Source organism: Triticum urartu, chromosome 3A (assembly GCF_056163025.1).
Source record: "Triticum urartu cultivar PI428250 chromosome 3A, HENAU_Tu73, whole genome shotgun sequence".
Taxonomy (NCBI): Eukaryota; Viridiplantae; Streptophyta; class Magnoliopsida; order Poales; family Poaceae; genus Triticum; species Triticum urartu.
The window spans coordinates 577,651,521-577,676,854 of record NC_141875.1 but is presented as its reverse complement, the minus strand read 5'-3'; the positions used below and the strand labels follow the sequence as shown (position 1 = coordinate 577,676,854).

General features: G+C 46.1%; 3 protein-coding genes across 3 annotated transcripts; 1 reads left to right on the top strand and 2 right to left on the bottom strand.

The window, feature by feature from the left end:
• Positions 1–740: 740 nt before the first annotated feature.
• LOC125548776 (abscisic acid receptor PYL4) lies at positions 741–1,804 on the bottom strand. Its single transcript, XM_048712317.2, has one exon. The coding sequence runs from the start codon at positions 1,585–1,587 to the stop codon at positions 967–969; it is 621 nt and encodes a 206-aa protein (XP_048568274.2). The 5' UTR covers positions 1,588–1,804; the 3' UTR covers positions 741–966.
• A 17,324-nt stretch (positions 1,805–19,128) lies between these two features.
• LOC125529568 (GDSL esterase/lipase At2g31540) lies at positions 19,129–21,158 on the top strand. Its single transcript, XM_048693972.2, has 3 exons — positions 19,129–20,022; positions 20,144–20,399; positions 20,930–21,158. Exons 1-3 carry the CDS (start codon positions 19,210–19,212, stop codon positions 21,115–21,117), a joined length of 1,257 nt encoding a protein of 418 aa, XP_048549929.2. The 5' UTR covers positions 19,129–19,209; the 3' UTR covers positions 21,118–21,158.
• A 1,432-nt stretch (positions 21,159–22,590) lies between these two features.
• On the bottom strand, positions 22,591–25,098 carry LOC125527483 (exocyst complex component EXO70B1-like). Its single transcript, XM_087513409.1, has one exon. It carries the CDS (start codon positions 24,788–24,790, stop codon positions 22,844–22,846), a length of 1,947 nt encoding a protein of 648 aa, XP_087369535.1. The 5' UTR covers positions 24,791–25,098; the 3' UTR covers positions 22,591–22,843.
• Positions 25,099–25,334: the final 236 nt, after the last annotated feature.

Genomic DNA, 25,334 nt, shown 5'->3' with positions numbered 1-25,334 from the left:
CTGATTAGCTACCAACCAGAGAAACTGGGGGGCATCGACATGCATCAGCTATTCAGCTATCTATAGATCCGTCGACCAGATTCTACGCACGTACATCGACTTGTAGAAGAAAAATGAGCAACTTGCACAATCAAAAGCGAGCCTCTCGCATCATGGAGTTTCTTTAGGCAACTTGCCCTAAGACTAGTCCCATACGCTGCAAGGTGGTACTACTAATTACTCGATTGCAGGCCAGGGAAAGATATTCCCCGTACAAGGGGGGCGGCCCGCTCTGGTTTTTCTTCCAACTTTGTTGAATTGAGCTTGGAACAAGTTGTTTATTTGTTATTTGAAATGTATGCGCGCGGTGCAAGTGGGTGTGGGTTCGCGAGAATTTCACGATCGTGATAATGGGAGACTTGGAAGGTGCAGTGTAGTGTCCAAGTGAGGCGCATGCAGGCTACTAGTTGTGATCTGTTTAATAGTTTTGGATCCATCGGTCACCGTCGAGGTACAGTTCGTCCCCGAGAGCGTTTCTACGCGTGAGTCGCCGTTGGGCAAAACTTCGCGTCGGCGAGATCGACTTAGACAGCAACACGGATAATGTTAGGAGGTGCACGCGGTTCATTTGATTAGGATTAAGCACACGAGGAAGGCACACGGCCACATATACGTACTTCATCATTTAGTTTGTTGTATAGTTAGATTTACACGTATATGTAAGATCTCACTGATATCATATGCAAAGCTCGAGTAATATGTAGCCGAATCAGTACTGCACATTAATTCAACCACTAGTTAAGTTAACAAGATGAGATGATTTACACAAAACAACCAGGTGCACAAAGCCAAAAAAAATCACATGACACTAGGGCTAGTTTAGGGTGTAAATCATGTCACTCCAGATTCCAGAGCCCCAACCTTGCGCGCATGGCACGGTCTACGGCCGGCGGTACCTTTCTGGTCTGCCGGAGTGCATGACGGGCATCAATTGACGTGCGGCACGGCCAGCGCGAGTTGCTCCGCCGTGCGCGCCAGCGACTGGAGGTTGCACCGCACGATGGTGTCCACGAACAGGCGCGTCTCGTCGCTGGTGTTCCCCGGCGGCACGTCCACCACGTACGACTCGACCACCAGGGTCACCCGCGGCGCCCCGGCCACCGTCGACGCCACCTCGCTCACGGTGGTCACGGACCGGTAGTTGGCGAGGCGGTGCTCGCCGCCGACGATCCGGAAGCTGAGCACGCGCCGCTCGTCGTCCAGGATCTCGAGCCGCTCGCGGCTGCTGGTGCCGGGCAGGCCGGAGACCACGCGCACCTCCCGCACCGACCCCACCGCGCCGCCGTCGCCGTCCACCAGGCGGCAGCTCTTGATGAAGCGCTTGTACGCCTGCGGCCGGTCGAAGCGCCGGACGACCGACCACACCGCCTCCACGGGCGCCGCGATCGCCTGCACCACGGCCGAGCAGCACTGCCCCGCGCCGGCCGCGTGCTCGTGGTACCGCGCCACCTCGCCCGGCACCGCTGCGCCGTGGGCCACCAACGCCTTACAGCCGGAGCTGATCCGGCTGTGCTGCTGAGGCGACGGCCGTGCAGCTGAGTACGGCATTGCAGACAAGCCGCGAGCGGATCGAGATTCTGAGTTTTATCGCTGTGAAGAAGAGTGGGTGGATTAGGAACTTAGGATTAACGGAGGAAGTTCTCTAGTCTTGGATGTGCTATATATGTCAAATGGGAAACCAAGAGGTGGATGGTTGCAAGTTAAATACTAGTACTCCTAGTTAATTTTCTTTAGGAGGTTGCACTTGCTTTCGTTACTTTGTGGTGGGAGAAGCAAGTTGATGCGATAGTTTAGGGATTGTTTCTAATGAATGGGTAGTATGGACAGTGAAGCCTAAACAGGGGTGGTTAGTTTGAGAAACTCTAGAAGGGTAGTAAACGCCCCCCCCCCCCCCCTCCTCCTCCGAGTATTTTACAAAAAACTATCACATTTCATGTCACCGTCCCACAGAACTACCACATTTTAAAAAGTGACCGAAAACCGAAAACTTCAGATTAGTACTAATTTTGTGACAAAAAACTACCAAATTGAATTGATGACCATTTTTATGATTTTAAACCTGTTTATGACATGCGGGGCTCGTGTGTCAGAGCTGACGTGGCGAAAAAGTCAACTCCGTTTATTTTGATAGTTACATTGACCGTTATTACAGGTGGGTCCCACATGTCAGCATCTACCTTCTTCCTCATCCTCTTTCTCTCTTAGGCATTTCAACGAACACCTAGTGTTCGTGCCCACATGATGAAACAGAGCACGGGCACGCTGTCGAGCTCTGCATCCTCGTTGGCGGGGAACCACCAGCCCGGTGTTGGCTGGAACAGGAGCGCGGCGGCAGCGTTGGCGGGGAACCAGTAGTAGCCGGGTCTCTGGATCACACATCGCCGGCGGCCAGTGGCTTCTTCGTCGGGAGATGGCGGGATGAGTGCTCGTCGGATCCCGCGGCGCCGGTGGCCAGCGGCTTCTTCGCCGGGAGATGGAGGGGCGGGTCCCGCGGCGCCGCCGGCTTCTTCGCTGGGGGATGGAGGGGCGGGTGCTCCCGAGGCCGAGCGCAGCAGCGAGCCGAGTACTCCATCAGTGCGCGGACCGGCTGAGGCAGGACACCCACCGCTGGGAAGCCCTGCCTTGCTTGCTCCATCCCCAGTGGCGATTTGCTCGAGCTCGCCATTGGAGCCATGGTGTGGTGCCAGCTGCATGTACGTACTTCGCTGGATGGCGTGGCGGGAAAGTCAAGTACCATCATAGGGCGGGAGCTGCTGCGCGGCGAGTTGGGCGTCACGCGCCTGGCCATGGACCGCGCTCGAGCTCCACGATGGAGGTGGCGACGACGAGCTCCTCTCGCCGGATGATGCACATGAGGTATTTGTTAAAATGCCAGAGGAGGAGGAGGAAGAAGAATAATGTGTGGGACCCACCTGTAATAACGGCCAACGTGACTGCCAAAATAAACGGAGTTGACTTTCCCGCCACGTCAGCTCTGGCACACGGGTCTCGCATGTTATAAACAAGTTTAAAATCATTAAAACGGTCATCAACTCAACCTGCTAGTTTTTTGTCATAAAATTAGTACTAATCTGGAGTTTTTGGCCACTTTTTAAAATGTGGTAGTTCTGTGGGACACTGACGTGAAATGTGGTAGTTTTTTGTCAAATACTCCCCTCCTCCCCTTTAGAATTTTGAGAATAATTTGATTAGCGAGTTATATGTCGTAAAAAATATACCATTAGAAATCACTTTCAATTAGGTATCCAATGGTACTTTTATACCACATGATTTATATTATTTTGTTGATCAAAGTTAAACTTAGAATTTGGGGCCTATATTTATTGAGGGGGGAGCATGGCGGAGTGAACCTCGAGATATGTCATTCTGCCCGATCTCATCTACAAATCCGCGGCTAGCAATTAATAAGTACATGAGGGTTGGCTGTGAAGGTTTGCAGGGCAACCATTGTCTATCGTAGCCTCAGTCTTACAAAATGGGCTAGTTCGGCCACTAGGAGGAAAGAGATGTGTAAGGTTGTCTTCTCTTAAAAAGATCACCTAGAGATTATTGCTCTATGCCTCTATCCATTGTATGTGGTCATGTGTATTCCTATCTATTCTAACCGCATCATTTAATACTATTAACAAAAGTATTAACCGTTTGAGATAAAAAAAATGTGAAACGAATTATGCATTTGTATTGACATGTATATTGACACCGATGATGCAAGAGAAAGCTGACCTAACTGGTGTTGGTGATCTCCTATTGCTCATTTTTCCAATAAAAGGCGATTTTTATTGATTCGTAATGTTATATCAAGGGGATAAAAACGCAACGAGTACATACCTTGAATGTGCTTGATTAAGATGCACAAACTAAACAGCATTGCGCGCGCGTGCGCACACAGATAAAAGGTCACATTGGCAAAGAGTAAAGTTGTACAAGACTAAGACAATGTCTAAGACTAGTCATAGTGAGGAGTAACTTGGAGTACTAACATGCATATGTTACTAGTATATGATAATACCTTCATAGTGGGTAATAACATGAGTGTAGTGTCGTGCAAGCCTTCTTTAGGTTGTAGACTCATTTTACATTGGGGTGTTATGTTACTGTAACATATTATGTTACCACAAACACTTCTCTCCTCATCAACTTCTTGCCACGTAAGCATATTTGTCTTGGGTGCGTAGCTAAGTTAATCCCACTATGCTAGCCTAAGGCGATGTGGGAGGTGTGTTTATCTGTAGGCTATGTCGTCATCCATGTTAGGTAAAAATATATTGGCCGCCTACCCCAACCGTGTAAACATCGCCGTAAATAGTTGTCAGTTTTCCTAATGCTATCTTAAGGTTTTCGTCTGAAAATATGAAACTCCGTACCAAAATATAAGATGTTTTTGTAGGCTATTTTACCCTGTAAAAACGTCTTATATTTTGATACGGATGTAGTATTTAGTGTAATGAGCTAAACTGATGTGCCACTTGGTCGTAGACAAAATACTAAAGTATGATCCATGTTGGCATGTTGTTCGGGATTGACCTTTTGATATATATAGCAACTGCCACTTGAAGCATCGATAATTGATGGCAAAATATTTAGTACGGAGTACGACGGCAAAACTGATTAATGAAAGGTTTGTTTAGCATGTAGCTCATGGATACGGGAATCCTTAGCCACTTGGTAATAGAAAGGAATATGTGAAACGTTTTTGTATTGGTGCTTGGTGTTTGTATTATTGCAACTATTTTATCCAGAGTGACTTCTGAATTTGCGTGGAAGATGGCATGGATGGATGTACATTGAACTTTGTTAGCCTGGTGTCCTGTATAATAAAGTATCTAAATTATAAACTTGTTAGGTCCACTTGTTTCATATAATTGTCGGTTGCTTAATTGGCTACAGGCCGTGAGTGTGTGGTAGCCCTTGTTGCTCCTATGGTAGCAGAGCGCTTCTCTCTCCTCGTTGCCGCCGGTCAGCAAGGTTTCTAGGACATCACACATGCCGGTTCGGTTCCTAGAACGGTGTTCTAATTCAGTTGGCTGTGTGGTCCTGAGGGTGGCACGGGTGCTTCTTGGGAGCATTTTGTTGGTTCGCACATGTATCATGATGTCACGACGCACACTTCCACGAGGTTTCTCACTAATACGGGCAATAGATGGTCCCTGCGGTCATTTTAGTAGTCATATATTTTGGGTGAACTTTGAAGAGACCACGGAGAATTGATGTTGGGTTTTTGAACACTGAGATGAATTCCTTGATGTGGTTTTCATTAGTTAGATATGGCAACGACATCACCCGCACGGCATTTTCTTCCTAGAAGTGTTGTTTTGGAACTTCAACGTTATGGTGAAAACCTAGGTTCTAGCATTCACTGGTTAATTTTGATAATGTTGTCGTATGTGTTGCCTCCTTCTTGAAGGTGCTAACGTGGTGTTTCAAATTGGTTATTTAGAACCTCTTTGATTACAAGATATCTTAAATGTAGGAATAGGACAAACACAAGAATGAAGTGGCATGCCATCTTTAATACTAGACTTGTATAGGACATTTGATTTGACACGTGAATACGTAATATTCTAGGTTGGAATGGATGAAAAAAGTTTTATGAAAGCTAGTACTAGCGAGTCCTACAAAAAAGATATGGATTGTAATCCTAGGAATCAAATAACCAAAATAGAAGGAAAAAAACAAAAAATTAGAATCCTCCAAGATTCCTTAAAAAATATGGTTGCGTTAAGGTTCCGGTTTATGGGTTTATGCTATGTCTATTTATGGGTTTATGGGTTGTGTATGTGAGTGTGCATGTAACTAGGGATGAAAATGGACCGAAAACTTTCTGCGTTTCTGGAGGGAAAATGGAAACAGTGAGAAAATATGAAAATGAAAACGGAAATTTGCAAAACAGAAATGAAAATAGATTTTTTATGCGGAAACATAAACAAAATCGGAATGGTGTTTTTCGAGGGAAAAGACACGAAAATGGAACTTTGCGTTTTCGTAAATATGCAATTTCCGTTTTTATTATAGGCCTATGGCTGCTTTGTAGCCCAACCACCAAACAACACACAATGACACTATGAATAGAAAGGATCATTTTTTATTCTCAACTTCTACTATCACACACGTACTCAACTAGACCCCATACGCAATTGTTCAGTACTAAAATACTACGCTAAGTTGCTAACATAATCATATTAATTTGTAACCACGTTAACAATTCATTAAATTTGTTTGTTTAGGTTTGTATTTCTCTATGATTCAAGGGTTTTTAAGTTTCGGTCAGCACCCACTTTTGTTTTTGTGTCCATTCTGTATTTGGTTTGTGTCCGCTTCCGATAGTATCTATTGCCGTATTCATTTCCGTGGTTTCTGTATTCGTTTTCGCTTCAGCAAAATGATATGAAAACAAATGTGGTAGCACTCAATTACGTCTGTTTCCGCTCCGTTTTCATCCCTGCGTGTAACTTCGCCACTCCAACAAGAGGTTACCACTATATGTGTTGCATGTAACCACACACCACATACTCTGCATCTCCCTGGAACAGGTCTGCAACCAAATACCATGCGTGTGTTTCTTCTCGGCCAGGCTAAGGAGGATGCAAACCAAAAACTATGTGCAAAACATAATTTTATCATGTATTCAGTCAGTCAGGCCTAACTCGGTCACATATGCAAGGAGGCAAAAAAATTACAGGCTACCAAATGTGTCCCTGGAGTTTGGAGGGGTAGTTGGCCTTGCGGTTTTTTTTCTTTGACATCCTGGTCTTGCATAGGCTCTTGTTAGATGGCAAATTGGCGCCTAGTCCAGGCAAAGCAAAAAAGTCTATGGGCTAGTTTAGTTGATGAACATAACTTCATACCTGCAATAAATAGTTGCCTGGACTGCACCTGAAAATATGTCATTTTATTGCCTGATCAGGCTAGCCTATGATCTAGACGTTTGGTTCATGTTCTAGCCCAATGGCTACGAAACAAGCTATATACATATGCTAAGACTTGATTAGTGGGCCCTAGACAAATTTTGTATAAGACAGGTGTCAAACTTCCAACACCCGGGCCAGGCTCAACACGTGCATGGATTTATGGCCAGGGTAAACACATGACAAGACTTTCCAGCCCAAGCTAGTACAGACATTTTCAGGAATGTTCGTGATTTCAAAAAATGTTCATATATTTAAAAACTGTTCACAAGTTTCAAAAAAATGATTGTGGATTAGATAAATGTTAACAATTTTATAACACAATGCTCGTCAAAGCAAAAAATGTTCACATGTTCCCAAAATGTTCATGAACTTGATAACAAATGTTCATGAATTCAAAAAATGTTTATGATTTTTTAAACATGTTCGCAAAATTCAAAAAAAATCGTAAATTTCAAAAATTGTTCACAAATTTTAAAACAAGTTCATTGAATAAAAAATGTTCATGGGTTTGTAAAAAATGTTCACGAATTTGTAACGAAATCTCCATGAATTTGAAAATATGTTCACGATTTCAAAAAATCACGAAGTTGAAACATCTTCATGATTTTGAAAATATTTCACTATTTTAAAAAAAGTTCACAAATTTTAAAATTGTTCACAAAATTAAGAAATTACAAGTAAAATCAAAGATGTAATAAAATTAAAGACGAAAAATAAAAAGGAAAGGAAAATTGAAAATGAAAAAGGAGAAAAAATGGAAAAATAAGAAAAACGAATAAAAACCAGTTGGGGAAAGTTCTAGAGCTAAGTTCGGCCGGTCCAAACGTACACAGAATGGAAGCGCGCGGTCGGCCGGTCGCTAACCAACGACCCGCGCGCCAAATGGGATCCCCGGACGCTTATAGCGCCAAATTGCCACCTTTCCGCAAAGGACAATCCCCGAGTGGGTCGGCCCACTTCCGCACACTATGGCGATCGGATACGGTAGCGACGACGGGTAGGAACAGTAGAGAGTTTGACTATTTAGGCAAATTATTGATTGGAGCACTCTTTTTTTCATTCTATTTTCGAAGAAATCATGGAAAAGGTATATTTTAAAAAGTTTGTTTTTTATGAAAAATTGAGAATTTTGTAGAAAATACAAACATTTTTCAAATTTGCAAACATTCTTTTGAAACATCAATATATTTTGAAAAGGTAAATATTTTCTAAAATTTTGTGAAAAAATAAAACAAGAACTTTTTAAAAATTGGGGAAAAAATAAACTCAATGACTTGTAAAAAACTTTAACTTTTTCTGAAAGATGCAAACAAATTTTGTTATGCTAAGCATTTAAAAATGAGGAACAAATTTTAAATTTCCAAAATCTTTTTAGAAATGTGAAAATTTTGTAATTTTTTTTAAAAAATTAAAATTTATGAATAGTCTTTGAATTTCCAAAACTTCAAAGAAAAGAAGAGAAAAAAGAAATATAAAAAAAGAAACCAAAAGAGATGTCAAAAAATGAGTAAAGAAAACAAGAGGAAAAAAAAATCAGGAAACCTCTAGAAGGTTCCCAAAACCGGTTATAGTAGTCACTTGTGGGTCGTCCCAAATCAATAGTTAGCTCTGTTTCTTCTGTGCATTCGAATGATAATCTGATGCAATAAGTTCATATAGGATTTGCCCTGCCGCTCAACCAACTTGGGTCTTTCTTCCTTTATAGCGAGCCCATTCTGAATGGTGTATCTTATTGTTATTCACGCCAAACTTTGTTAAAACCATTCAATAAGAGCTTTGATTCAATTGTTGTTCTTATTGCATGGAGCCTATGGAAATAAAGCAATGCCAGGGTGTTTGGGAATGTTGCTCAGCAATGCAACATCCCTCAGTTTGTAAACCTTATTCTAGATGAGGTTCAGACTTGGAGAACTGCAGGAGTGGTGTTTTCAAATCTTTGTGAGAGAGTAGCTTGTAATATTCTTGTGGGTGTGTGGATGTCTGTCGGTAGCTTAGCTTGTTTTGCTTCTAGCATCTCTTGTGACATATTTTTTGCCTTCTATAAAAATATGGTACATAATTTGTGTACTAGCAAAAAAATGGTGTATTTTCCAGGATACGACTATGTGTCCCCTATTGCGACACTAAAAAAGGTCTCCCCTAAAGTGCCTACGACACTGGTTGGACCAGCGCGCGGGAGGACCACAGGCCTTAAGCGGTCATTTTTTCATCCTTTTTCACAATTTATTGTTTCTTTATTTTTTTACCTTTTTCTATTACAAAAACCACTTTACATAAAAAAATCATGCATTTGAAAAATGTTAAACCTGCATAGAAAAATGTTTCTAATGGATAAGAAGAATGTACATCGTGAACAGGGGTGGAGCCAGCGCCCAGCCACCCCGGGCACTTGCACATGCTTGATAAACAATGGGCGGATTTTACTGCTGGTCCTGGTTTACCTGGGCACTAGTGCATGCACGGATTGAAACAAAATTTATTGGCCATAAGATATCTGATGCATAAGAAACCTCTTACCCAGGCTTGGTTACGTTTTTCGGGAGCTCCTTCCAAACCTATGCAGGATGCTAGGGTTGTTGCTAGTTTGGGCATCATGGTGGGAAAGCCTGAGAGAGTGGATATGGCATTTACTAGAGCCCATGGGGTTGCTCGCTTACTTGTCAGTATTTTGGACATCGAGTTTGTGCCTGATGTGGTCAAGTGGGCTTATCGAGGCCAGGTTTACAACCTTCAGATTGAGTTTGAGGATGACAGCCTGTTTGCTGAGGCACCTGCCGCCACTGATGTTGATATGCACAAGGATGATGAGGGTGCGGGGGTTAAGGAGACTCCGACCGCTGACCCTGGACGAGAGATGTCCGAGGGACCGGGGTCTGTTGCTCAGACGACCGGAGATAGGACGGCGCCTCCCTCCTCACTGTCGTCGACCACTCTGAGATTTGGATCTATTGAGGCCGCTTCTGCACCTTCGAGACTTTGGAGCGAGCGGGTGGAGTCTGTGGAGGATTTTGAGCACTCTTTACCCGCGTTGGACTTTGAGGGTTTGGGTGTGGAGGGCCCTTGCGCGGAGGAGGGTTTGGAGATAGTGATCTCGCCCCCCTCGGTTTTTGTGGAGACAGCAGAACTGCATGTGGTGGCTCTGAGCTGTGCACGGGGTGTTGGGGAACGTTGCAGGAAACAAAAATTTTCCTACTCGTTTCACCAAGATCATCTAGGAGTTCATCTAGCAACGAGTCATCTAATGCATCTACATACCTTTGTAGATTGCGCACGGAAGCGTTCAAAAGAACGGTGATGATGTAGTCGTACTCGACGTGATCCAAATCACCGATGACCAGCGCCGAACGGACGGCACCTCCGCGTTCAACACACGTACGGGACGGGAGACGTCTCCTCCTTCTTGATCCAGCAAGGGGGGAGGAGAGGTTGATGAAGATCCAGCAGCACGACGGCGTGGTGGTGGATGCAGGGCGTCACAGTAGCAGGGCTTCGCCAAGACTATGAGGGAGAGACGTAACGGGGAGAGAGGGAGGCGCCAGGGGCTGGTGTAAAATCCCTCCTCTCCCCCCCACTATATATAGGGGTGCCATGGGGGGGCGCCGGCCCTAGTAGATGAGATCTACTAGGGGGGGCGGCGGCCAAGGGGAGGATTCCCTCCCCCCCAAGGCACCTAGGGGTGCCTTCCACCACATGGACTCTTCCATGGTGGAACCCTAGGCGCATGGGCCTATAGGGGCTGGTGCCCCAGCCCACTATGGGCTGGGTTCCCTCCTATTTCAGCCCATGGGGCCCTCCGGGATAGGTGGCCCCACCCGGTGGACCCCCGGGACCCTTCCGGTGGTCCCGGTACAATATCGATAACCCCGAAACTTGTCCCGATGCCCGAAACAGCACTTCCTATATATAATTCTTTACCTCCGGACCATTCCGGAACTCCTCGTGACGTCCGGGATCTCATCCGGGACCCCGAACAACATTCGGGTTTACTGCATATACATATCTTCACAACCCTAGCGTCACCGAACCTTAAGTGTGTAGACCCTACGGGTTCGGGAGACAAGCAGACATGACCGAGACGACTCTCCAGTCAATAACCAACAGCGGGATCTGGATACCCATGTTGGCTCCCACATGCTCCACGATGATCTCATCGGATGAACCACGATGTCGAGGATTCAATCAACCCCGTACGCAATTCCCTTTGTCAATCGATATGTTACTTGCCCGAGATTCGATCGTCGGTATCCCAATACCTCGTTCAATCTCGTTACCGACAAGTCACTTTACTCGTACCATAATGCATGATCCCGTGACCAGACACTTGGTCACTTTGAGCTCATTATGATGATGCATTATCGAGTGGGCCCAGCGATACCTCTCCGTCATACGGAGTGACAAATCCCAGTCTTGATCCATGTCAACCCAACAGACACTTTCAGAGATACCCGTAGTCTACCTTTATAGTCACCCAGTTACGTTGTGACGTTTGGTATACCCAAAGCACTCCTACGGTATCCGGGAGTTACACGATCTCATGGTCTAAGGAAAAGATACTTTGACATTGGAAAACTCTAGCAAACGAACTATACGATCTTGTGCTATGTTTAGGTTTGGGTCTTGTCCATCACATCATTCTCCTAATGATGTGATCTCGTTATCAATGACATCCAATGTCCATAGTCAGGAAACCATGACTATCTGTTGATCAACGAGCTAGTCAACTAGAGGCTCACTAGGGACATGTTGATGTCTGTTATTCACACATGTATTACGATTTCCGGGTAACACAATTATAGCATGAATAAAGACAATTATCATGAACAAGGAAATATAATAATAATGCTTTTATTATTGCCTCTAGGGCATATTTCCAACACGGGGGTCGAGGCAGGTGGCCTCGGCGCCCCCTTCTCCTCTCGCTCCGGTCGGTGCTACCATGAGGGAGGGGTCACCTTCGGGAGGGGGGCCGGGGCAGGTGGCCTCGGCGCCCCCTTCTCCTATCGCTAGTCCGACGCTGCAGGAGGCAGGCCCAATCTTTGGAGGGGGCTTGGGGCGGTTGGCCTTGGGGTCCTCTCCACCTTCCGCGCCTAGGGGGACCGCCCCACCGTTGGCGCCGGTGACCACTCCTGGCCTACAGTCCGGGGTGGGCGGGGAGTGGGGGTAGGAGGCCCTTGGTTCCCCATCAGCTGTCTCGGCGCCCTCTCCTGGTCATGGAGACCGGTTGAGTGTTGTGGGGTGAAAGGAGGTCAGTCCCCGGGCAACTTCACTCGGGAGGAGGTTATTCAGTTCGGCGGGATTCCGAACCAGGCGTCTGAGGGCTGACGGTTGAGCTGTCGTCTTCAGGGTCGTCCGGAGGTGGACGACATGCAGCAGCGGTGCGCTGTGAGGGCGGCCAAGCTTCATGACGTCCAGGTCACTACTGGTATGTCAGTGAACACTTCTAATTCCATCTTGCATTTTTCGAACGATGAGATTATTGATAATGCAAACCAACTAGGAATTTCACTAGGTAGTAACGATGGTGAAATTTCTAATTCCATCAATGATTTGCTAGATCTAGAAGCTGAGAGGGCTTTAGATGTGATTCGAAACTTAGCTGCCATCAAACCCATGAATGATTCCGAGATTGATGCTTTGGGAATCCGGGTGCTTGATGATTTTTGTGCCGATCTCGCGCCTCCCCTCCCGGAGCCGGAGGAGGAGGATGAGAGTGTCGAGATGGATGGTGTTAGACCCCCTGAAACGGGGAGAGTGGACCGGGCGGACGCGAGGACCAGCCCTAAGCGCAAATGGAAGCGCAAGATTTACCCAATGTCCGCAGTGCGTAGGAGTGATAGGATCCGCACGGCTAAAAAATTCCACGACGAGATATGAGAGGAATCTTTTGGAATAGTAGAGGTCTTAAGGACTTGGCTAAAAGAAGGTTTCTTGCAGATACATCCATCGAACAGCGTCTGGATTTTATTGCGCTGTCGGAAACTGGTAGAGCGAATTTCTCGCCACAATTTCTCAACACTCTTTTGGGGGGTATTGAGTTTGACTGGCATTGTCTGCCACCGAGAGGGAGATCGGGAGGAATCTTACTTGGTGTTCGATGCGATTCTCTCGAAGTTCGAAGTGTGGTCATGGGAGATTTTGCTGTAAAGTTCAGGGTGCGGTCCAAGGTTGACGGTTTTGACTGGGCTCTGGTGGCGGTGTATGGGGCCGCGCAGGCAGAACTAAAACCAGATTTCTTGGCCGACCTAGTTAGAGTTTGCGGTTCTGAGCAGCTCCCCATTCTCGTTGGGGGAGACTTTAACATTATTAGGAGACGTGATGAGAAGAACAATGATAATTTTGATGGGAGATGGTCGTTCATGTTCAACACTATCATTGAAAGCTTGGATCTGAGAGAGATTGAGCTTTCAAGTAGGAAGTTCACTTGTGCTAACGCCATGCCAAATCCAACGTCTGAAAAGTTGGATCGGATACTCGCTAGTGTCGAATGGGAACAGAAGTTTCCCTGTGTAACAGTCCAGGCTCTCTCTCGCGGGATTTCTGATCACACGCCTCTTTTTCTTGACTCTGGTGGGCCTACCTACTCGGGCAACAAGAATTTGTTCTCGTTCGAGCTTGCGTGGTTTGAAAGAGAAGGCTTCCTGGATCTCGTAGCCAGAGAGTGGGCTAAGGATGCAGGCAGTAGGAATGCGCTTGAGTATTGGCAGAATAAGATTAGGCATCTGCGAAGTTTCCTACGTGGATGGGGTAAACATCTCAGTGGGATCTATAAGGTTGAAAAGGAACGGCTCCTTGCCCTTATTCAGTCCTTAGATGTTAAAGCCGAAACCACGGTGTTGCCTGCCACCGAGCTTCATACCAAGCTTGACGCTGAGATGAGGCTGAAAGTACTTCTTCGTGAAGAAGAATTAAAGTGGGCTCTGCGGGCCAAGGTACGAAGAGTGGTCCAGGGGGACGCGAACACTCAATTCTTCCACATGATTGCCAATGGCAAACATAGGAAGAAGAGAATCTTCCAGCTAGAAAAAGATGAGGGTACGATTATAGGTCAGGAAAAATTGAAGCTTTACATTACTGAGTATTACAAACGATTGTTTGGACCACCAGAGGAGAACTGTGTGTCTCTGGATGAGTCTAGAGTCGACGATGTACCTCAACTTACGGCTGTGGAGAATGATATATTAATCGCCCCTTTTTCGGAAAAGGAGGTGTTCGAGGCCGTATCCCAGATGAAAAATAATAAGGCACCCGGTCCGGATGGTTTCCCGGCTGAGTTTTATAAGAAGTGCTGGCACATTATTAAAGGGGACCTGTTGCCGATGTTCCATGATTTGTTCTCGGGACATTTGTAGCTTTTCCAGCTAAATTTTGGAACAATAACCCTGCTCCCTAAGAAAACAGAGGCCGTGAGAATCGAGCAATTTCGGCCTATCTGTCTTCTGAATGTCAGTTCCAAGATTTTTACCAAGGTTGGGACGATTAGGCTAACACAGATTGCGCACGCCGTGGTGCAGCCTACTCAAACAGCCTTCATGCCGGACAGGAACATCCTGGAAGGGGTTGTGGTCCTTCATGAAACGCTCCATGAGATCCACACGAAAAAACTTGATGGAGTTATTTTCAAAGTGGATTTCGAGAAGGCATATGATAAAGTCAAATGGCCGTTCCTTCAACAGGCCTTACGCATGAAGGGCTTTGATGAAGCTTGGCGACGCCAGGTGGAAGCATTCACGCAAAAAGGGAGTGTTGGTATTAAAGTGAATGACGATATAGGCCATTATTTCCAAACGCATAAGGGGTTGAGACAAGGCGATCCTATGTCCCCAATATTATTCAATATTGTGGTTGACATGTTGGCGATCCTGATAGGGAGGGCAAAAGAAGCCGGTCAGGTGGGTGGCTTGGTGCCTCATCTGGTCGATGGTGGTGTGTCCATCCTGCAGTATGCTGATGATACAATCATCTTCATGGAACACGATTTGGCTAAAGCGAGAAACATGAAGTTATTGTTATGCTTATTTGAACAATTGACGGGGCTTAAGATTAATTTCCATAAAAGCGAGCTGTTCTGCTTTGGTAGATCCAAAGACGAACAAGAGACATATAGACAATTGTTTGGTTGTGAAGTGGGAGCTTTACCTTTTACGTATCTAGGTATTCCCATTCACCATCATAAGCTAACAAACAGCGAGTGGAAGTGCATAGAGGATCGGTTTGAGAAGAAACTGAGTTGCTGGAAAGGAAAACTCATGTCTTATGGAGGCTGGTTGATTCTTATTAACTCGGTGCTCACGAGTTTACCTATGTTCATATTATCTTTCTTTGAGGTCCAAGTTGGGGTTAGGAAAAGACTGGACTTCTATCGATCCAGATTTTTTTGGCAGAGTGATGAAATTAAGAGAAAATACCGACTAGCCAAATGGGATATTATCTGTCGACCAAAGGACTAGGGGGGCCTTGGTATTGAAAATTTAGAGGTCAAGAACAGATGCCTGCTTAGTAAATGGCTGTATAAGTTGTCACTTGAGACGGAGGCAACATGGGCGCAGACTTTACGTAGTAAATATCTGCAGTCCAAGACCCTATCCCAGGTCACTGTCAGATCAACTGATTCGCCATTCTGGAAGGGGCTCATGAGAGTCAAAGCTACCTTCTTTAACAGAACTAGGTTTATTGTCGGTAATGGCAACAACACTCGATTCTGGGAAGATACGTGGCTTGGTGACGCGCCTTTGGCGACCCAGTATCCGTCCATTTATCGTATTGTTCAGCGTCGCGAGGCTCTTGTTGCTACGGTCATGCAGTCCATTCCACTTCACATTCAGTTTAGGAGGGTGCTTGTGGGTGATCGGTGGGAAGCATGGCTTCACTTGGTTCGTCGACTGATGGAGGTTCAGTTAACTCCTCAGCCCGATCAGTTGCGGTGGAAGCTTACTAGATCTGGGGAGTTCACAGTTAAATCGATGTATATCGATATTATTAACTCTAGTGTGATTCCTAGTTCCAAAGAGGTTTGGAAAGTCAAGGTCCCTTTGAAGATCAAAGTGTTTATGTGGTTTGTTCATAAACAAGTAATTTTAACAAAGGACAATCTAGTTAAGCGAAACTGGACAGGCTCTACTAGGTGTAGCTTCTGTGATCGGGAAGAGACTATCAAGCACCTCTTCTTTGACTGCCCGTTGGCACGAGGGTTGTGGCGCTCTGTGCAAATTGCCTTTAACATTACTCCTCCGACTTCGGTCAACACGTTATTCGGGACGTGGCTTGCTGGGATAGAGCCAGAAATAGCTAGACACATTCGTGTAGGAGTGTGTGCGTTGTTATGGGCAATTTGGAATTGCAGAAATGATTTGGCATTTAACAGAACACCAACTATTCATTTTTTGCAGGTTTTATTCCGGGCTACTGCGCTGATCCGTATGTGGTCCTTACTCACTCCGACGGAGGCCAGGGAGCGTTTGGTTACTGGATGTGTCCGGTGGGAGATGGTAGCGCGGGATATCTTCAACCGGTTTGGATGGCGGTCATGTAATAGGATAGGCGATTAGTTTACCTATCTGTTATTTTGCCAGCCGGTTGTGGCTTGTCAGGTTTTCTGTTTTGGCGTTGACGCTCTGTGTGAGCTAGCCGATCCTTTTTGTTCACAGACTTAAAGACCTTGTTGAACATTTTTGCTTGCTAATAAATGTGGCCGTATGCATCGTTCTGATGCAGAGACCGGGGAGTCCCCCTTTTCGAAAAAAGAAAAAAAAATCTGATGCATAAGAGAAAAAGTCGCCAAACACCACAAATTTTATTTATTTGTTAAACATGATAATTTGATTTCTTGAAGTTAAATGTGAGGCGACTTGCTTCAAAAATCATGATAATATACATCAAAAGAGAATTTGCAGTTAAGATCTCTTCTGGTGAAATTATTACTATTTTATTTTATTGGCAATCATAGTGGCAAATTTAAGTTAGCATAAACTTAATGATGTTTTTATAATAATGAAGCAGAATATTATGTAAGTTATTTTTTCACACTTATGCTTTTTAAAAAACTTGGCCTATATCAAGCATAATGTTCAACAGTCATAGGGTGCTAAGTTTGCTCTTTCCAGAATAATTACTTGAGAGGAACACGAGCAGTCACAACCCTTGTCCGCACTTTAGTTGTCCGTTTGTACGTATCTTGAGACAGATTGGCGACAAGCGGAGGCAGGCCTTGGTGCAGAGGAAGTGCTAGGCCGTGGTCCTATGATATAGTAGTCATGCAAAATATAAACATAGTAGTCATAACAACATTTGCACGACTACTATGTTTATATTTTGACTTCATATTCACTGGCGGAGCTATGTTGAGGTTGAGGGGGCCTATGCCCCTCTCTCCTTCCTTGGACCAAACTCAGATGTTTGGAGCTATTTTATACGTTGTGTACTGTAACACCCAATTGTGTTCTAGACCAGATATTTAGGCTCAAGTTTGCACAGGCTTCACAAAATTTCTAGCTCCGCGATTGATCGTGGATGAAAAAATATATATGAACAAATATGTATTTTAAACAGGGGTAAAGTTGTATAAAAATGCACATGGTGTACGAAAAAAGTAGACATAAAAAATATATTTGAAAAAAATGTTAATCATGTATTTAAAGAATATTAAACCTATATAAGAAATGTTCCCAATACATACAAAATATGTAAACCTGTATGAAAAAGCAGACATGAAAAGATATGTTCAAAAATAATCCCAATCATGGATTTGAAAAATATTAAATTTTATAAAAAATATTCGTAATGTGCATGAAAAATGTAAAAATTGTATGATAAAAAGTATATGTCAAAAAATATATTTGAAAAAAATGTCAATTACATATGTGAAAAATGTTAAATGTGTATAAAGAATGTTAGTTTTGCATACAGGAAAAAAATGTTCATTGTGTATTTGAAATAAATTATGTGATGGGAAAAAACTTGACGTAATTCAAAACAAGTGTTTCATACAACTAAAATAATGTGTGTGACATTTTTATTAAAATGATTATACAATCTTGATTAAAAAGGGAGAAAATCGGTACACATGACTCGTAGAAAAAAGATGAAGGAACACAAAAAGAATCATTGAAAGAAATGCAAGAAAAACACAGAAAACCGGTACGCATGACTCGTAGAAAAAAAAAACAACCAAAGGTTCTAAGTCCAATGGAAACCGTAAAGAAAACTTGAAAAAGGGAAGAAATAAACTAACATAGAAAACCGACAAAAACCGTATGAAAACTGAACCAATCAAGCCAGTATAGATAGAAAAATATATTGCTTTGAGAGAAGATAGAAATATAATTGCAACGAGCGGAACATTTGCAATCCGATAGTTGGGCCGGCCCATTGACGGAAGCGCTTCAGGCGAGTCCCAAGCAGGTACCAACACTCCCCTTGTCTCAAAAAAAAAAAACCAACACTCCCCTCAAAAAAAAAAAGTAGGTACCAAAACTCCCGCGCAACTCGATTTCGCCCGCTTCTGACTTCTGCCGGATCACTCGTTGTTGCCGTGTCGCCATCACGTATCAAAAATTTCTGGAAGGATTGTACGCTACAAGTTCCACCGGCCCGTGAACTTGCGTCTTGTTCCCATGCATGACCAACCCCGTCTTCCCTGCCCAATCCATCGACACGGCACTCGTATGCCGCCAAACCCACCATCCTCCCATCAGAAGTCGGCACACAGATAACAGTTTGTCGCGCAGCAAAACACTGGTCCGCACGTACTACATTGTTTCTTTGTGCAGCGCACAATCCCTTTTCCAGAACAAGAATGTTTCGTGGATCAGCAGAACATTTGCAGCCCGATTAAAAGATTGGCACGCACAACCACATTTCGTGTACGCTCCTACTTCGGCTAAGTTGCTCCTCAGGAGCAATGCTGTATGTTACTCCCTCTGTTCTGAATTACTTGTCTTGAATTTGTCTAAATACCGATGTATCTAGACTTATTTTAATGCTAGATACCTCCGTATCTAAACAAATCTAAGACAAGTAATTCGGAACGGAGGGAGTAGCTCTGTGCCAAATTCCCCACTTTGTACAGTAACCAACAACGACCTGCGTCGCATACACCCCACGAGGAGTAGGTTACAAAGTCTCCAATCCTGCCGAAAACAACAACATCATGGGCCAATAATAAGGAGTAGTACCCAGAAAGATAAGGATTTCCATTAGGAGCGCCTCTTTTTCTTTGCGAAAAACTTCCGATCGAGCACCTTATTAGTGCAGGAGTATTAGTTTCATGCAAAAAAACAAGAGTATCCAATATTCATTTCGTGCAAGAAATGCTACTATATTACTCCAGGAAGATGTGAGCGAGTCACAACGAATCAGCAGGATCTTTTGCAGAGTTATTACCAGTCATTCACGACGCTCTCGAAATATACGTAAGGACCAGTTGCAGAGGCCTAGAACCTCAGCCCAGGCAAGAACCTCTCCCATGGCGCACCCTGCCATCCTCCTTCTCCTGGCGCTCCTCCTCCTCCTTGCTTCCCCCGCCATTTCATCCACCAAGAGAACCCAGCAGCCAAAGTTCCCGGCCATCTTCTACTTCGGCGACTCCATCTTCGACACCGGCAACAACAACCACATCCCGACTCTGGGCCTGGCGAACCACCCACCATACGGGAGGGACTTCCCGGGGAGCAGGCCGACGGGGAGGTTCTCCAATGGCCGGCTCGTACCGGACCTCCTCAACGAGAGGCTGCAGCTCAAGGAGTTCGCGCCGCCGTTCCTGGACAGAAGCCTGTCCGACAAGGACATCATGACGGGGGTGAACTTCGCGTCGGCCGGGTCCGGGTTCGACGACCGGACGTCGCACCTGGCCAACACCATGCCATTGTCGGCGCAGGTGGACCTCTTCAGGGACGAGTACCTTCCTCGCCTCAGGAGCATCGCCGGGGACAAGGAGGCTGCCAGGATCATTGCCAGCTCTCTGATGTTCATCAACGCGGGAACCAATGATTTCACTCATTACTACCGTTCATCGAGGAGGAGGCTGGGCATTGGTGAATACCAAGATACTGTGCTCCAGTTGGTGCGTGCTCATGTCAAGGTAAAATTAGGCAATTCTGGGTCTTTGTCTACCAAGCTGCTTCTGTTATAAGTATTCTGTAACATATAAACCACAACTATGTTTATTTTCTCAAAATAATAAAACCTGAACTGGAATGCAGGAGCTGTATAACCTCGGGGGGCGGCAGTTCATCTTGGCAGGTCTTCCTCCATTTGGCTGCATACCCTTGCAGATCACATTGAGTGGAGACCTTGAGAGGGGCTGTGTCGATGAGCAGAACAGTGAGGCCCAGGTCTACAACTCCAAACTTCAGAAGTTGATTCCAACATTACAAGGCTCACTCAGAGGAAGCAAAATTGTGTACTTGAACGCCTACAAAGCTTTGACGGTGATCCTTCAGGGCACCAATAAATATGGTACGTTTTCAAGTAAATGTCATGATTCCCAACTTATATCTAGTAACAGTGGACAGCTCTAAGATCACTAATACTCCACGGTAGCTTGCTAATTCTGCTTTAGCTATGATTAATATGCTTTCTTGGTGTTTTTATTCAGAACTAACTACACTGATTAGTTATTTCTGAATAAAAACACCAAGAAAGCAGCAATCAGTTCTGAATAAAAACACCAAGAACTAACTACTGCTTTCTTGGTGTTTTTATTCAGAACTAACTACACTGAGTAATAGTAGCTAAATCAGAATTAGCAAGCTACAAATAGTTAGTTCAGCTGGAAAACACCAAGATTGCATCATAATCCTAGCCAAAGAAGAATTATTAAAGCATGGTGATATACTTGGCCATGTACAACTAGAAGCTTTTAGAAGAAAGCCAAAAAGCTAACAGTTTAATGGCAGAAAGCAGAGTTATCAGTTTGAGTTATTCTTGTCACCCTACATGCTTTCTTGTAATTATACCAGTTCTCATCGACTTTGCCATGATAACAGGATTTACAGAGACAACACTGGGATGTTGTGGGACTGGGCTCACAGAGGTCGGAATACTTTGCAACAGATTTACCCCTATCTGCAGGAATGCGTCATCCTATGTATTTTATGATGCGGTGCACCCAACAGAGAGGGTTTATAGGATAGCAACCGATTACATAGTGAAAAATGTAATTCCACAGTTTTAAAGAATCAAATGCTCAAATAAGATATATTTTTTCTCATTGCATTAACGAATTAACCTAATGCGTTTGGTTCGATCTTTTGGCTTTTACTTGAAGTCTGCCTTGTAAGAAAGAGTCACTGGCATGTGTTTCCTTTGTTATGTTATACACAATATGATAAGCTCAGCATTCTCAGAAATTAATTTAAGAAAGGAAATCAAGAAATCAAAGGCATAACATGTGTTTCGTTTGTTATGTTATACACAATATGGTAAGCTCAGCATTCTCAGCAATTAATTAAGAAAGAAGATCAAGAAATCAAAGGCATAACATGTGTTTCATTTGTTATGTTATACACAATATGGCAAGCTCAGCATTCTCAGCAATTAATTTAAGAAAGGAAACTAAAAAGTCAAAGGCATAACACCGTGATCAGGTTATGTAAACTCGAGAAGCTAGAGAAGGGAACTGATTGGGAGTAACCATTCTCACCTCAAATAGATCTGTAACTTGTGAATGAATGGAGCTCCCAAGTCCCAACTCCTCCGTGCAAGCATATAAAAGAGGAATGTGGTATCCAGTCCAATCAATAATCTGCAGCTGACAAAGTTGACTAGTTAAGATGTCTCACATTCTGAAAGAATGAGTTCAAAACAAACCACAGTGAAGGCAAATTCAGAGACTGAGGAACAGAACATTCTTCACCTACTGTGGCACTAAGATATATAACTACATGTGCAGTTATTTGATATTCCAAAATAGTGCACAAGCTCAGAACACCATTTTAGCAAAAGGAGCATCAGTCGTGCATGATATCAGCATATGTACACACAGACGAGGTATTCAGTAAATAACAAACTCTATTTGTCGAAGGGTCAAAACGAACTTACTTCAGGATAGCAGCATTCAACAGTTTAATGAAGAGTAATTTGAAAGCATCAAGTGATTAATTTAGAGAAGGAACACCAGTCATTCAAGAGTCAAAGGGCATGCTTCCACAAACAGCGCAAAATTGTACTCCGTTCAGAAATAAGTGTCGTTGATTTAGTACAAAGTTAGTAGGGAGTAAATGATAAAGAGAAGACCCGTTATCCCATATGGGCTTTACAAAAAGAATATACACTTGTGTTGACAACTGAATTTTCAAGAGTTGTGGCCTTAGCCACAACCTTTCATTTGAATAACTTTATGACAGAGTTTTTTCAGAAATTGAAGGGAAAATATCATTGCAAATTGTTAAAAAAGAAAAAAAATACAAGAGAAATACAGACCCATCTGCTCAGGGCATATCACACCCATAGGAGAGAGGGACCAGATTAACTTGCATGCTTTCTATAATAACCATACTACTAGGCTAACCATCATAAAAGTTGGGTCACACACACGCAATCACAACAGACAACAGCCAAGCTTGGCAGATCTGACTTAAGATAAGCGTTTCTCCTTCATCACCTGAACAACCAGGCACTGAAACACGATAAATAAGAAGACAGGTAATGTTTTGAATAAGACTACCATTAACAACTGACAGAGAAATGCCTACAATAATTTACACAGTTGGAGAAGACAATGATTTGCGCGTCTAATATAAAGCCTAACCTCATGGCAAAACACCATCAAACCCAAAGTGGTACCATTATTTCCCCATTATCCATGTTCAGAACTTCAGATATCGGCCACAACAGTACTTTAGTGATGATACGAAAATCACAGGCACGACCAATAAGATGCTACAGTACAAGATAACCAATCATTTCCCAATTCCTTCAAACAAATGTTGGATGCATGCCTCAACATCCTCTGGGGTATGCTTGATGAACAGATCCTGCGGAGGATCTGGAGACGATCTCAGCCTCGCAATCAAGCCCTTGTATGCAGGCAGCACCGAATCTGCTATTGCTGCCTTAACATCGGCGCGCAGCTGATCATCCGTGATCACCCACTCGGACTGGGCCGCCCGAATCTCCTCCAGGTAGCCATTGAACATCTGAAGTTTCTGAAGCATGGCCTTCGGTGGGAGACCAGAAAACCCAGAGCCTCCGGTCTGCAGCACCGACATCACCTTCGCCCACGCCCCGCGCTGGTACTCCATACTCCACCGGCGCACTCTGCTCAACATCTGCTTCATCCAGTCATCGCCGAGTAAAACCCCAAGCTCACTGTCATTCACCTTGTGGATGACGTACTTGCCATTATTCATCAAGAAGATGGAGGCCAGCGGCGGGTCCCTGTATATCTTGGATTTGCTCTCCAGATTCTTGTGAAGCACGTCCATGATCCACGCAATGTGCACCGCGAGCGACGAAGTGGGGCGGTCAGGATCGACGGCAATGGCGGTCACGCCGAGAGCACCCAGGTCACCTTCCATCACCTCTTCCAGTGTCTGTCTTGAACCACATGCGGCACGGAGATAGTTCATGACATAGCGAGTGATTGGGTGTATGCCGCCGCCGGGCACCGCAACGCGAGCCGGGTCACGGCGGATAAGATTCTCCAGCTCCATGAATATACCTTTGATGGAGGAGCCGAGGGTGTTGCACACAGCAGAGACCTCGGCGCGGAGCGCTGCGGAGTAGGGGTCGGCGAAAACAGGGTCGAGGTCGGGGAGGAGATCGCGCACCGCCTCGTACATGTCGATGACACGAAAGAGGCGCTCCGGCGCGCGGCTGGCAGCGGCAACCGCGTCGCCGAACGAGATGAGCTGCAGCGCCTGGGTGCGTACCGCGGCGACGAAGGCGAGGTCGCCGTAGGGGGCGAGGCCCTCGAAGACACGGTCGGAGAGGCGGCGCTCGCTGGGGATGAGGATGCGGAACACCATCTTGAAGGCCGGGATCCACCGCGCAATGTCGAACTCGAGCTCCTCCCAGGGCAGGGAGTGGACCTCGTCGGAGGTGCGCGAGCGGATGCCGAGGCGCGCGACGCTCTCGTCGATGAACCCGCGGCGCGCGGCCGCGTAGGCCTCGGCGCACTCGCGGCCGAAGCCCGCGTCCACCATCCTCCGCGCGATCTGGTGCACGTCGGAGACGGACCCCGGGGGCAGGGCGTCGATGACCACGTCGAAATCCGTGACCGGCTTGGCGATGGGGATGGGCTCGTCGCCGTAGCCGTCGTCCGCGTCGTAGTCCTCGTCGTCGCTCTGCTCGGAGTCGAACCCGCCGGGCGCCGCCGGGGCCGCGTCGTCGGGGCGTTCGATGAGCGCCCGGAACTCGTCCTCCAGCCGGGCCATGCACCGGCTGAGCAGCTCGTCGGCGCGGTCGAGCAGCCCGCGGTTGGTCCCCGCTGCGTCCAGCTCCTGCACGGTGCCGATGAGGTCGTCCACCGCCTCCAGGAAGGCGTCGGCGTCGGCGGAGTCGGCCCAGACGAGCCTCTCCATGGTCACGAACTGCGAGATCTGCCGGTCCAGCGTGCGCACGGTCCGCTCCAGCGACGTGACCGGCGCCGGCATCGCCGCCGCCGCGGCCGAGGGCAGCACGGGCGGCGGCGAGGAGGCCGGCATCGACATCGAGTGCTCCCCGGCCCCTCCTCCTCCTCCTCCTCCGGCCGCGGCCGCCGCGGCGTAGAGCTTGTCGAGCGAGAGGCGGCCGTCGTAGTTGGAGAAGACCTTGAGTATGTCCTCCGTCATGGTGCCGGTGCGGCCCAGCGTCTTGGCGATGTGCTGCACCGTGGCCAGCAGCTTCTCCTCGCCGTCCTCAGCCATCGGCCGCGACAGGGACCCGACGCCGGACGGCACTCCCGGCGAGGCTCGAGCTAGGGTTTGGTCACGCCGTCGGCGGAGGGAACTCGTTGGAGTGGCTGCGGTGGGGGAGAGCGGTGGTGTTCTGTGCCGGACAGCGACAGCTCGTGAACTGGGCGCTCACCTGCTAGCAGAGCACGGCTGTAAATTGCGACGTGTGGATGAAAAATTACCGTGGGGAGAGGAGGGTAAATTCGTTGTGGGCGGCGGACTGGGGTGTTGTTTCGCCGGGTGAACGGTCGAGTAAAAATTTGGTGACCTCGGGAGAGGGGAAAGGATGGGAGATCGGGCCGCAAAGCATGAATAAATGCAGGCAGCGACACCGCTCGGGGAGACGGTGAGGGGTTTTAATTCTCGCTGACAGGTGGGGACACAGCCGACGATGCGTAGGTGTGTTAGGGTTTTGGACATTTGGTCGCGTCGACACGGAAAGGTTTTAGCGACAAAGTGCGGCAGGGATGGCGTGATCAACGGGAAAGTGGAGGTGGTTGGCTGCTTAACTTTTATT